The sequence below is a fragment of the Indicator indicator genome, chromosome 5, assembly GCF_027791375.1.
Source record: "Indicator indicator isolate 239-I01 chromosome 5, UM_Iind_1.1, whole genome shotgun sequence".
Lineage (NCBI taxonomy): Eukaryota > Metazoa > Chordata > Aves > Piciformes > Indicatoridae > Indicator > Indicator indicator.
Genome location: NC_072014.1, coordinates 24,209,725 through 24,223,990, shown reverse-complemented (window position 1 = coordinate 24,223,990; position 14,266 = coordinate 24,209,725). Strand labels below are relative to the sequence as shown.

Below are 14,266 nucleotides of genomic sequence, written 5' to 3'. Positions count from 1 at the left end.
CATTGAACTTCAAACCATGCATGTTTTCCACCATATAGATGGGGAGCAGAATAAAACCAGTCAGGGAAAATGGTAATCCTAGTCCCTGAAATCACTGCTTTTAATTTAGTGATGTATGAACAACATAACTGATACATAATATTTTTTGTAATATATATTAAAAAAATAATGGTACTGTGGAGCATGTCCAATGTATAATAAGAGGTGATTCCAGAGAAGTCTACTCAAGCTGAGGACCAGCTGAGGGAACTTGGGGGTGTTCAACCTGGAGAAAATGAGGCTGAGAGGAGACCTTCTGGCTCTCTACAACTCCCTGAAAGAAGAATCCTGTGGTGGGTAGAAATTACCCCCCAAAATAAAATTGCCAGACCAGCTCAGTTTGCTCAGGAAAGCAAATGAAGCTATATTTACAAGCACCCTAAAATCCAGAAATATGGAATGCAATGAATATGTACAATATATACAATATTTACTTGTATTTACAAACAGCACCAGAACCCCCTGGACAAAATCAGGGGCTTACCAACAGCTTCCCCCTCCCTGCCCCCTTCCCCCACCCTGTACATGGGACAAGAGAAAGAGAAGAGCAGAGAGTAATTTGTTAGTACTTAGCAACAGCAAGAATGCAGCCAAGGTCAGCAACAGCCAAGCAGAAACAACCAGCTAGTATCTGCTAGAGCAAAGAAGCCAAAAAGAGAGAAAGTTAGTTTATACAACTAACTTTATGTTAGTTTTCAGACCAATGGGATTATTTAGACCTTATCATTATTTTTGCTTTTACATCCAATAGTAATTTATTTACATTCTACCACTTTCTACTTAATCTGTGGAAAATTTTCCTAGACATTAGTCTAAAACTGCCACAAATCCCCATCCCTGGAGATGTTTAAAAGAGGCAGATGTGTGGCACGTAGGGACATGGTTTAGCACCAGCCTTGGTAGAGTTAGAGAATGGTTGGACTCGATGATCTTAAAGGTCTTTTCGAACCAAAATCATTCTGTGATTCTTTGAAGTTGTATGTAGGTTGAACTACACTATAGAATGTCATTCAGGTGCCTTAGGATTGTTAAACTGCTAAAGGGAATTCATAGATTCATAGAATGGTTCAGGGTGGAAGGGACCTTAAAGATCATCTAATTCCAATGCTCCTGCCACAGGCAGGGACACCTTCCATTAGAATAGGTTGCTCAAGGCCTTATCCAACCTGGCCTTGAACACCTCCAGGGAGGGAGTGTCCATGACCTCCCTGGGCAACCTGTTCCAGTGCCTCAGCACCTTCACTGTAAAGAATTTCTTCCTAATATCCAGTCTAAATCTACACTTCTCAAGCTTAAACCCATTCCCTCTTATCCTGTCACTACAAACCCTTGAAAAAAGTCCCTTCCCATCTTTCTTGTAGGCCCTCGTGAGGTACCAGAAGGCCATTGTAAGGTCTTCCTGGAGCCTGCTTTTCTCCAGGTTGAACAGCCCCTAATCTTGCAGCCTGTCTCCATAGCAAAGGTGCTCCAGCCTTCCGATTATCTTTGTGGCACTTCTCTGGACCCACTCCAGCAGTTCCGTGTCCCTCTTATGCTGGGGGCATCAGAAACTGGATACAGTACTCCAGGTGGGATCTCATGAGAGAAATGCTCCTAGTTCTTTTTCGTTGCCTTTTTGCTTCATACCTAGTTGCATATGACTGGCATGGAGTACATTGCTAAATATAACTGAGTGTCTTCTGACAGACTAGGTAATGGGAGAATGTAGAAAATGAGGAAGCTGACTGCTTGTAAACATGAAAATGAAAGCAATCCAGTGTCTGGTCATACAGTAGATAACTGTTTGTGTGGTAAAGTTAAAGTAATTTTTATTCCTTTAATATATACTATTATAACAAGAAAATCCACAGCAAGATGTCTGACACTTCTGTTCCTGTTGCCATCCTCTTTTTTTTTGACATGAGACTTTTGGATTGGGTCTTTTAACCCTATCTGCAATTAATATTTTTACTTGAAAATTATATTCATACAGGACCTTCTAATGACAGACTTCATAGCAAATTTTTAATACATAAGTTCTGTTAACTATTGCTTAGTTTTAGTGAATTTTAAATCTTCAGAGAGAAAACGGTACTGTCTTGCAAACAGGCTTATGGGAAACACTATGAAGAATGTTAGTGGATTTTGCTCCAGTGGGAGAAGGCTGTGATCCCCACAATGTTTACAAATGCATGACAAGTAATAGATAAAATTCTGGCCTTTATTTTGCATGCAACATTTGAAATAAGAGCTACTCCACCTTTGCTACCAGAAAATTTCTCTGAAAACTGGCTTTGGCCTTGTCTATAGAGATACTTATCTCTTCTTGAACATTAGAAAATACTATAAATACTATAATTTGCTCTGAATTCACTTAAACAAACCTAAAACATTTACAAATCTTTAATTTTAGTGCTTGAGCCCCTGTATATCAGAATCAGCTTGACCTACATTCAGCCTCAGAGTCCTGATGCTACATATCGTGACATCTGCATTTCACAATGTAATTAGTATGTGAAGTAATCACATACTAATTAATAATTTAAATTAGCAACAATGCAGTATTTTTGTGATAAGATGAAGATCTGATACATTACTGCAATTTTTCCTTTTATGAACAGCATATATAGACATGCCCTTCTACAGAATAATGCCCAGCAGAACCTAGGTGAACTTAAGAAAAAGTGGAAATAGATTCTTTCCATCAGAGATTTTTGTCTTAAAAATAATCTTTTGAAACAGATACAGCTTTATCGACGCTTTGCCATGTTCAGAACATATCAGAGACAAGTGTTCTTAAAGGTCTGTACACATTTCTCAAGATATTTCTTAAGCTGGTAGAAAGAATTTATCTAAAGTTCTAATAGGCACATGGATTTGTGTGTTATAAGTCCTTGTTCAGCAGCTTGCTACAGCAGCTGCCTGTAGACCTGCCAGACCTCAAAATCTGAAATACTGGCAAAGGCTTACATCCTAAAACCTGGGGTGTGGCAATGCTTATATTCTCCAGCACACATTTATTTCCTGCTTTCTTTCACATCTGTGATAATTGTGTTTCCCTTCAAGTGTTCCCCTATTTACAAATCATATGGTTGAATAATGGAGGCCAGTGAGAAGTGGAGTCCCTCAGGGCTCAGTCCTGGGACCAGTCTTGTTCAACATCTTTGTCGGTGACATGGACAGAGGCATTGAGTGCACCCTCAGCAAGTTTGCTGATGATACCAAGCTGTGTGGTGCAGCAGACACGCTGGAGGGAAGGGATGCCATCCAGAGGGACCTTGACAGGCTGGACAGGTGGGCAGAAGCCAACCTCATGAGGTTCAACAAGACCAGGTGCAGGGTCCTGCATCTGGGCTGAGGCAATCCCAAGCACAAATCCAGGCTGGGCAGGGACTGGCTGGAGAGCAGCCCTGAGGAGAGGGACTTGGGGGTGCTGGTGGACGAGAAGCTCAACATGAGCTGTCAATGTGCACTTGCAGCCCAGAAAGCCAACCAGATCCTGGGATGCATCAAGAGAAGTGTGGCCAGCAGGCCAAGGGAGGTGATTCTCCCCCTCTATGCAGCTCTGGTGAGACCCCACCTGGAGTACTGCATCCAGTTCTGGAGCCCCTATTACAAGAGGGATATGGACATGCTGGAACGTATCCAGAGAAGGGCCACCAGGGTGATCAGAGGGCTGGAGCACCTCTTCTATGAGGACAGACTGAGAGAGTTGGGGCTGTTCAGTCTGGAGAAGAGAAGGCTCCAAGGTGACCTTATTGTGATCTTCCAGTATCTGAAGGGGGCCTACAAGAAAGCTGGGGAGGGACTTTTTAGGCTATCAGGTGGTGACAGGACTAGAGGGAATGGAATAAAGGTGGAAGTGGGAAGATTCAGGCTGGATGTGAGGAAGAAGTTCTTGCCCATGAGAGTGGTGAGAGCCTGGAATGGGTTGTCCAGGGGGGTGGTTGAGGCCCCATCCCTGGAGGTGTTTAAGGCCAGGCTGGATGAGGCTCTGGCCAGCCTGCTCCAGTGTGAGGTGTTCCTGCCCATGGCGGGGGGGTTGGAACTAGATGATCCTTGTGGTCCCTTCCAACCCTGACTGATTCTATGATTCTATGGTTCTATATGTGCATGATGTTTGGCTAACACCAAGGAAAAACAATGTGTGTCTAGAAACTAATGCAGGAAGTTTTCTGTTCCTAGGAAAAGTAGGTTACTGGTATTTTAGGAAAGTTAGAACATTTTCTCCTCTTAGTAGTAAAAATGTTTAAAGTTCTTATTTTTCTGTGATGGTTTTTAATCATAGAAGATTCCTTTAATTCCAATTAAATTCATAATTTGGCAGCTCCTGCATCTTCACAGGGAAACCTATAGATAAAAACTACTGAAATTCCATTGTTATAGCAATTCCTGTTAATTTTTCATGATTTGCTTTGGATTTTAATATCCAGTAAGTTTGGATAGTGAAGGTGGAGGAAATGAATTCTACTGGAGGGAGCTGTTTGAATTACTGTTCTGTCTCAGCAAGAGTTTAGTAAGTTAGCATGCCATTTGCTGTGTTTTCTCTCTGAGCTATGAAAGCTTGGGTGATTCTGGAAATAGGGAAGAAAAAGAGATGCTGAAATCTTCCCCCACAATCCTGAACTAAAGTCTGGGTAATTTTTCCATAAGGATCTACGTTCCTATTTTTAAATAGACTAAGAAATGAGCTAGTTTTGAATAACTTAACAAGACATATTTAAAAACCCAAGAATTGAAAAGTTGTATGAAAACCTTCATTTATTCCTCTGTGCCATTTTTAGTACGAGATAAGTTAGGGAGGAAGTAGCAGCCTTTTCTCTGATTTTTCTTTGCTCTGTTTGGCTTTGTACCAACTTTAATGATTATCACATAATAATGAAAGGACAATTCATGATTTATACTTCAGGAAACAATACTGTACTTAAAAATTCATAAATGGAGAATTATAAATATGCATCTCAGAATGAATTTAGGCCAAAGGCCAAAGGAGTTCTCCTATCAAGTTTACATTTCTCTTTTACAAGGAATCCAGCTTTCACCGTAGTACAATTGTTAACTTTTATTTTCAGAGGTTGGCTAAGTGTGACTGCATACATTTTCATCAAATATTTGGCTTCTGAAAACAGCCTGTCTGGGAGCAGCTCCTGCAGGCAAGACTCTTCCCTGGAAGATGTGATAACAGCAATAACAATAACAATAATAGAAGCAGATGGAAAAGTGCAGTGATGGGCTCTCTGATGACCATATACTTTCTATTAGGGGTTTCATGCCAAAAGTAAGATTTCAAGAATTAAGATCTTATTTCAAGCCATAAGCTGCCTGCCAAGGCATTAGTTGTTTCCTGGTTGTTTAACCACCTGACACTCTGGCTGAGTATTAGAAACTGTTTTCTAATTAAACCCAAACTACATCAGTGTGATACTAACAACTCAACATAGTTAATCAAGAACTTAAATTTTTATCCAGATCCTTACCCTACTTTCTTTCTGGGGACACGGCACAGTACTTGTCTGAGACTATTCATAAAGTAAGCATTTAAATAAGCAAGGTGGTGAAAGGGAACAAGAATGGGAGAGGGCAGGGGCAGGGAGGTGTTTCCCCATTCTCTTGCTACTGCTTCACTTCATACTTTTAGACAGGAGAATCAGTTCATGAGAGGTTTTTTTCTCTTCTATATTGCCAGCCATGGCCTCTGGATGCCTTGTGTAATAAAGCTATGTTAATATGGTTTGGCTTCTTAGCCTGTATATTACCTACAAGCACTGCACACTTAAGGTAGCTATGCTAATCAAGATTCAGTTAGAAGTTAGAGCTCTAGCTACTCTGCTTACTTTGAGAATAGATCGGTAGACACTTTTGGAAAAGTTTAGCCAAGAAGCATAACTCTTCAAATTAAAATTAAGTACTATGTAAATTTACTTAGTTAACAACATGATAAAAATAAAACACTGCAAAATGCATTTCATATCCCAATTGATTGTTATAGTCTGTGTCAACAAGAGGCAAGTGTATGCAGTAATCGTGCAACAAGATTTTGTAAGGACTTTCTTTTGTGGCCTTTTAAAAACACATCCATGGAAATAAAAATTCTTTCTTATGAGTTTCCTGGGCCATCTGGCAAAAACTGAAGGAGTGCTAGCTACATGAATCTCTGGTTACTAATTTAACAATATAACTTCATTGGAGTTTTTATTATCCTCTCAACTGTAGGATAATGTTATTGTTTTTGGATCACAGATAAAAATCCAGAATAAAGATTTGTTTCAGTGAGGTCATAATTAAATTCCCAGCTAGTATGTTTACACCGGTTTATTTAGTTAGTGTTTTAATTACCCTGGATATGATATAAAGATTTTTTATGCCCTGTCAAAAGAACAAAGGGTAGCTATGATTTGCTATGTAACAAGTGCAGTTCTACCTCAAAAATCAGTTTTATCCAGAAAGAATTTAATATATGATCGCTTCTAGAGCTTCCAGAAAATTCTGTGATTGCCCAGAATAGGTCAAGAATTTTGATAGCCTTCAGCTAATTGTTATGTGAGTTCAAGTTAAATGCAAAGAATAGCTTTTAATGAGACTAATTGGACACTGAAACAGTGCAAACAAAGATTAAGATACTAGAAGAAAACACAACCACGATCCTGGCAAAGGTAATATTGCTTGAACTCCAGAAAAGACTTTTCAATGCCTCAAATTTTCTAGCTGTTAGTGAGCTTACTTATTCTCTGCCTACAATATTTGCAGTTTTCACCTATGTGTTTGGATTTCATATTGATGTAACCAACTCCAATGATGTCCCATTCAGCGTGGGATAATCAATCTGCACTCAGATCTAGCAGAGCAAAAGAAACTTCTTTTGCTATGTATTTCCCTTGAAATTACCTAACTCCCACAGAACTACTAGAGGAAAATGAGAAATGGGCAAGAAAGGATTGTATTCTGCACTGTTGAATGAGGCAATTGAATACAGATGGAGCAGCTCGTCATCCCTCAGTTTTCAGCAGGAGACTAACTTGCCAACCCAGCTGAGAGTTTTGTTTGGAACTGCCAGGCTTATTTTAAGCAGTCATGGAGAAAGTTTCTTGGCTAACTGTTAAGCACCTACAGCTACTGACTAAGACTGCACCTGTGCAAGGAATGTAATCCATTATTCTGAAAGGTCTGCAATGAATTTCTTTTGGGTGAAAGTGAGAATAAGCTACTAGGTAGTGTATTTATTAATTTTTGCAAGGGACCTCTTGTGGTACTGCAGTCCTTTCTGGAAATCAAAGAGCAAGCTTGTTCCTCAGGTAACCTTGTACTCTTGAAAATCACATTATGGCAAAGTCCAATGTACTACCTAAGATAAATTTTTATTGACATAGGTAAGAAATGATGGTTATATGTATATGTAGAGTGAGAAGGTCTTTCATGGAATTAGAAAAGTAGGGGTATAAACGGCAGATGCATAACAGAAAGCTGTGTTGATTTTTTTTAACCCCTGATAAAACTTGTGCAGGAAGAGTTACCATGGCAACAAGATCCAAATCAAGCTAGCATGAACTAAAGCCTGAGATAACACAATCTCATTTTTAGCACTAAAAAAGAGGAGAAAATCACTGATGATCACACTAAAGATGGAAGTGATATGATTTCAAGCTGCATAATATGCTATAATATGCCAGCGAAAAGACCATTTCATAAGTAACCCTCCTCCCTCCCCCCCAATAATTACAAATAGATAAGAATTTAGTGAGATGTAAAATATTAAAATATAAAAGTGAGAATGTTGAGTGACTCTGTGTCATTCAAACTTTAGTTTTGAAATCAAAATACAATTGTTAAAAGTTGCTGTAGAACATGTATTTTTTTATCTGCAAGAATACTGTGACCAGAAATGCATTTGCCAGCTTGCATGTTCAGGAATTCTGTCTTTTCAACTTCAGTTCATCTAATACACTGCAGGATCATCCCCAAATATTTCTATATTTTAGAGACTATCTATGCTGGATCAAAATATGATGCCAGTCCCTCTTACATATAAAGTGTTAAAATCAGTAGAATGTTACTTCACAAGCCAGCAGTAACCTGTAGTACTCTACAGCATCATACAGGATGTAGGATGGGTCACAGAGAACAGATATTGAAGGTCTACTACTACAAGGTGATTGCTGTGACTATGGCAACACACAGAGAATCTGAGCAGGGACCAGAGAGCAGCAGCAAGCCAGTGGCACACAAGTATACTCAGCTCTTATTAAAGAACTCTAAACGATTGCATCTTCTCAGATGGCCTTCCAATGTACTGCACATCCATTTAACTCAGACATTTACTAGATACTATATAGTCATTACTAGGACTAAGGAGCTTGTAACCAGTGTATCTGCTTCCCCAAAGCAGATTTTTTGTTGTTCATATGTTTGGTTGGTTGTTTTTTTTTCCAAAGACAAAACTGTGGGAATTATGTTCCTTCAAAAGTAATGTGCAAATAGATGTGTCTAAGAGGATGTTCAGTGTAATTTACTGGACAAGAACCGTAAAAGGCTAGGGGTCTTGGCAACACATTGACACCTGAGGAGCCTGTTTGTAATTCTGCAGCAGGCACAACATGAAAGATCACTTCCATCTTGTCTAAGTGGCAGCATCTGTTTTCTCATAAGAAATGTGAAGGTTGTTCAGGCCTTTGTCAACAGATACTTTGTGAGAGCAGATTGAATATTTCATGGGGACGTTTTCCTGACAGATTTGTTGTCAGTCTTGGCTTTCTGCCCTAAAGACTCTTCTTTGATCAAACAGCAATGTCATTGTTATGAGTAGCCACACTCTGGATTAAAGTCTTCCTTCATCAAACATTATACCTGCTATGTATGTTGAAAGTGTGCCTATTTATTATCGGCTACCCTGTAACTCTATAAATTGGTATTATGCTGAATTTATGATTGGTGTTTAACTGTGGAGCATAAAAGACAGGCATACTAGAAACAGTAATTTGTCAGACAAACCATTGCACTGTAAACATGTAATGTTATTCAAGGAACGGTGCTTTCCCTACATAAAAATGGAAATGTTGTATCAGCTTAGCTCTCCTCATGACTGCTGCAGTCTGACCACAGCTATGATGTACAGTTCCTGATATTTATCAGTACTAGGTACTGGAGATATCGTTTAATGTTTCACTGTATTTTCCTTCATTAGCATCACTCCCAAAATACTCTAAGTTGAATGTAAGCACAGAAAATGTTACCTGAACTCTTGCTAGGACAACCATTTACAGTTACTATATGAATCAAAATCTGACTATGGTGAATATAGTTTCCTGACAACAAAATATTTCTATTCCAGGGAGAAATACTACCTAGTATCAAGTTCAACAACGCACTTTGCTGAGAAAATAAAATCAGTGCTGCTAATAAATAATCCAATGGACTAATTTCTCCAAGCAGTTTAAAATGTTTTGTGAGAAAACAGACAACATTTCAGAGGTAACCTACATACATACATACATATGTATGTATATATCTGTCTCAAAAGCAAAAGCAACAAGGTAGCATAGTGTTTGAACACCTCTGCACTGACAGCTATGATGTCATGGAAGGATGAAACATATACTCTAGCCATATATAACCATATAGGGAACAATGTGCAGAGTATTTTTTCTGCCCAGATGTATTCTCAAGAGCTGCTACAGTAATAGCCAACATGAGACCCTAATGTACCCAGAATTATCAAGTGAAATACCAATGAATAATGAAGCACTGCTGTCTAATGTAAGAAATGAAGTTAATTACCTTTCTCTATTTCACTCTGAAAGGACAATTTCCGTCTTCGTAGGTTGCAGTTATCTCCATCCATATCATTAGTAGTTTGTGATCTTATTATGAGGTCAGACTTGATTAATGAAATATGAAACATAATGACAGATTAGTCCCATCTAAAGAGAGCAGGATTTCAATATGTGATTGACTGTTAATCATGTTCAAGTTTTAAGAAAGGCAATATTACAGAAGTCAATCTATATCATCCTTTCCATCCCCAGTTAATGGTATTGCTCAATGGTAACATTACAAAGTTCATGCAGATTGAGTGAAAACAATGTCACCACCTGATAGTGAAACAAAGGTATTCTGATAATAAATTTACATGGACATGTGCCCCTGTTTTATCAGCTTCCTGAACTTGCACAGATGTGGTTTAAGTAATCTTAGAGGAATTAATGAAAATGAACCACAAAAAACCTAACTAATGGAGAATGGATGCTACTGCAAGAAGTAACATGGTAACTAAGTGTAATTAGATGCATAGTTAATTACCAGGTAATTATTATAAAGGTTGCATTTTGCAACAATAAATATAACGCTGACAAACATCAGACACTTTACTCCTCATTGTTTTATCTTTCTAGACCTTTCCTTCCTCTCTATCAGATTTGGTTCATTCAGGTACTTATTTACATAGTAGAACACAATGTTGTCTTTTTCTATCCATCCTATAGAACATGGATATGCTTTTTTTTTTTTAAATGTCTTTTTTTTCCCCCTCCACAATAAATACAAAATATATTTATCATTTATTTCTGTTTCTTTAAAAACTGAGAAATTTACAAACAGACAAATGTAACACCAGTGCTGTTCTTTGTGCATACGTCCATGGCATTGTCTCCAGCCTGCTTCCTTTCACTGTGCTAGTGAGGTTTCCCTTACTCAAGCAGATTTGCATGTGCGAGAAGGGCAGAGTGAAATAAGTGGGAATGTTTATATCTTCCTCTATTCCCTTCATTGTAAATATAGTAAGGTTTTTAGGTAGTGGCCCACTGGTAGAATAATAGCAAGAAGAAAAAGGTACTTTTACATAAATAGGAGGGCAGGAGCACAATTCTGGATCTGATTGAAGTTTTGAAGACCAAATTGTGCTCCACATTTCTTTCGAGGGATGATTTTCTGGATAGCAATAGACAATGGGAAGTAAGTGCAATTGGTAGAGAAAATGGTGATGTGCAAGCCCAGAGATATGGATGAGCATGTCTTTCCTTCTCTCCCCTGCTTCTGGACATCTAGTGATTTTTCTAGGTGGCTGGTACAGCAGTATGAAAGAACAACTGAAAAATTTCTAAGGAACATGAGCAATGAGGGATTTCTTTGTGTGTTCTATGCTACAACACAGAAGATGGAATTTTATTTCAATTTTATCAGATCTAAAGAAAAATTAATCATATAACACTGATGATACGTAATTGCTGAAAATAGTTGCTCAGACTAAAATTTTAATATTAATGTGGACTTTCAGTTTTTAATCAATCACTAAATTCATTATTTTGTATTTTGCATATAATTAATAATGATGACCTTTTCAATAAACACAAAAAGATTATTTTTAAAATAAAGAATAGAATGAATTGGTCTTTTATTTTCAGAATAATCTTTTATTTTAAAAAAGGCTCAACATAACTTCTTGTCATAAGTTATATTTGTTTTAAAATTTCAGCTGAAGATCCACATTTAATTAGGAAAGATGCACCTATCATTCACAGCCCAGAACTCAGTGTTCTTTGTCTCCTTGTTTCTCAAAAGGCCTTAGAGGCCAAATTATGTTAGTTCCTTCTCACTGAACCTCTGTTTTTCCTTAAAAGTATAGTCAGAAACCACAAACCAACAGTATCTCAGAAATAATGAAATGTAGCCTAGTAATTGTGAGCAGTGCAGTCCATGTTTGGTAGCCAGTTGCTGACATAACTCTGCAACTTTCTGGGGAAAGCTTTAGCACCACAAGCATGAGATAGGCAATAGCCTTTCCACTCTCCTATCTTGCCAAACCTGCCCTTTCTTTTGCAGTTCAGACTGAACACAGCAGTCTGAAATAAGGAAACACAGATAATTTTTCTACTTTCCTGAAGGTGCAATCTGTGCAAAATACGATGCTTAGGCTGATCACTGTGGGACAAAAGAGATTAAGAGATCCCTGCAAATCTGAAGACTTGAGTGAAATTTGAAAAGTTTCTTGTACAGTTTCAGTCTCCTAGGAGGCAGGGTGCACTCCAAGATAAGAGAATTAACAATTCATATTTTATTGTTAATCAGAGAATTAATCCAGATAATCTGGTTTATCTTTATTTTACAGCTGTACAATTATGTTTAGTGTCAAAAAATTCTCCTTGTGGTGACCCAAGCTATTGTCATCTGAAAACCTCCATATTTTCCATGGCTTTAACAAAACATCCAAAATCTCCCTGCCTGAACATTTAATACCATTTAAATATAGAATGAAATGCTGTTAAACTAACATCATCTGAATAATTTCATTGACTTCTGCTGTGTTTAACTGACTTCAGTAGGAGCAATCAGGTGAGTATATTTTTTTTAAAACAGGATTTAGCCTCAGGCTTTTAGCTTTTAATTTTGCTAACCTTGGTTTTTTTCAGTTGCTATTTTGGCACTTTTTTTACTGCAGGACAGATTTAGCCCAATATTAAGAGAAAAAACCCCACTTATTATATGTACCTTTGCAGTTTCATCTCTGAGATTAAAAGTCAGTTCTAGGTTGGTGAGGAAAAGGTCAGAAAATTCAGGGTACATATCCAAAACTTCCAATAGATCTTCTCGCTGGATCTTATGTAAGTCACAGTAAGTTAAAGCTCTCACATCTGCATTTGACTTTCCTGGTTTTGCATAAAGATGTACCATCTCTCCAAAAATATCGTTTTTGCCTGCAGAAAGAAAATTAATTGCAGATGATTATTTTAAACATGAATAAGCCATTAAACCATTATCTTCAAGATAATGTTGTAGAATACTTGATTTTATATGAAGTGATACAATGAGCATGCCACTGCTCATGTGTTGTAAATCAAAAGTAAAATTATTAAAGTCAGTGAAATTACATAGGCATATAACTGGACTAAGCTAAAGAAAAACCTAGTTTCATCACAGTTTTTCTTCAGTTCCATCAAAACAGCATGGCAAGAGCAGGTTCCCTTGTTTTTTCTTGTAAAAATATTATTTTTTGATTTAAACCATATTGTTATGATGACAAAGATGCAATTTGTGTTAGTAGAGTCCAGAAACTGTCTGGCCTGGAATAATATTTTAATGAGAATTACATGTAATAGAAAATGACTTTTAAAAATCTTTTTCAGAGGGTATGCAAAAGTTTCAAGATGCAGAAGTAATTCTGAAGAAGCTCTTCAAACCCAGCTATCTTGGCTTTAACAAACACTATTACAAGTCTTTCCATCAATGTTGACACATTTGTGGTACTGGTTTGCTAAAGCATAATTTCTACTTAATTGCTCATTTTCCCCAAATCTGCACCCAGCCTTCATCAGTGCAGAGCAGCCACAGCCATAGACTAGTGAAAATATGCTCTAAAGCTTGTGGGCTTGCCTGCACAATGGGGCTTAGGGCAGAACTATGAAAACACTTCTGGAATAGTGGTCATGACAACTGAGAAACAGTAGACTGGTGAAAAAGAATACATGTGTGATTTTGCCTCTCTGTTGAGCATTGGTGACTTTTATATTAGGTTACTGCAATTAATCCTCTCCTATGAGAGGATTAAGCCTCTGTGATTCTGTGAATTAGTTCTGGTTTCTCCATTTTCTAAAAAGGGAAGCTGAAAATTGGGCAGGCAAGCAGCTAAAAGATGCAAAATATAGATTAAGGGCCCATTTACAGTGAGGACCTTAAAGAGCAGTCTGTTTAACCTATCAACAGCAAGATTAAGAGGTAATCTGATTATACTGCAGACTGGAAATAATACTTGGTGCTAACTGGCTCTAGATTATAATAAGAAACACATAGCAATAACCAATGGAAAGAAATTGAGGCAAGATAATTTTATGCTGGAAATAAAGCACACATTTTTAACAATAAAATTGATTAAGTGTGAAAATAAACTGCCAAGAAAAGTGATCACTTTTTCATCTTGTTATGTCTTCAGGTCAAAACCCATTGCTTTTCTTTCATCAAACACAGATCATTAGACACAACAGACCATTAAAGGTATGAAATGTAACAAGAGTCAGTGATATGAAAGAGGTCAGCCAATATAATCTACTAGTTCTTCTGTCCTTAATGTTTATGAATGCAGAGGTCTCTATTTAAGGCATATAATACCTTCCCTGCAATATGACTCTTGACATGATAATGGTATTTTTAGATTTTGTCTGCAGGACTGAAAGAGGTGGTAGATTCTTTGAGGTCCACAGCCATAAGGATAAGGTCAGTACTGATCAAAGCTTGCTCCACAGCATCTAACAGTGCTGGCAAGTTG

At 37.7% G+C, this 14,266-nt stretch overlaps 1 protein-coding gene across 1 annotated transcript in view; it reads right to left on the bottom strand.

Annotated features, from left to right (window-relative positions):
* KCNH7 (potassium voltage-gated channel subfamily H member 7) overlaps window positions 1-14,266 on the bottom strand; it is a 216,346-nt gene that overhangs the window by 15,318 nt on the left and 186,762 nt on the right. Inside the window, exons 11-12 of the mRNA XM_054380796.1 lie at window positions 12,496-12,701; window positions 9,790-9,889 (exon numbers count right to left, since the gene is read on the bottom strand). Coding sequence (XP_054236771.1) covers window positions 9,790-9,889; window positions 12,496-12,701 — 306 coding nt within the window. The remainder of the gene's footprint in view (window positions 1-9,789; window positions 9,890-12,495; window positions 12,702-14,266) is intronic.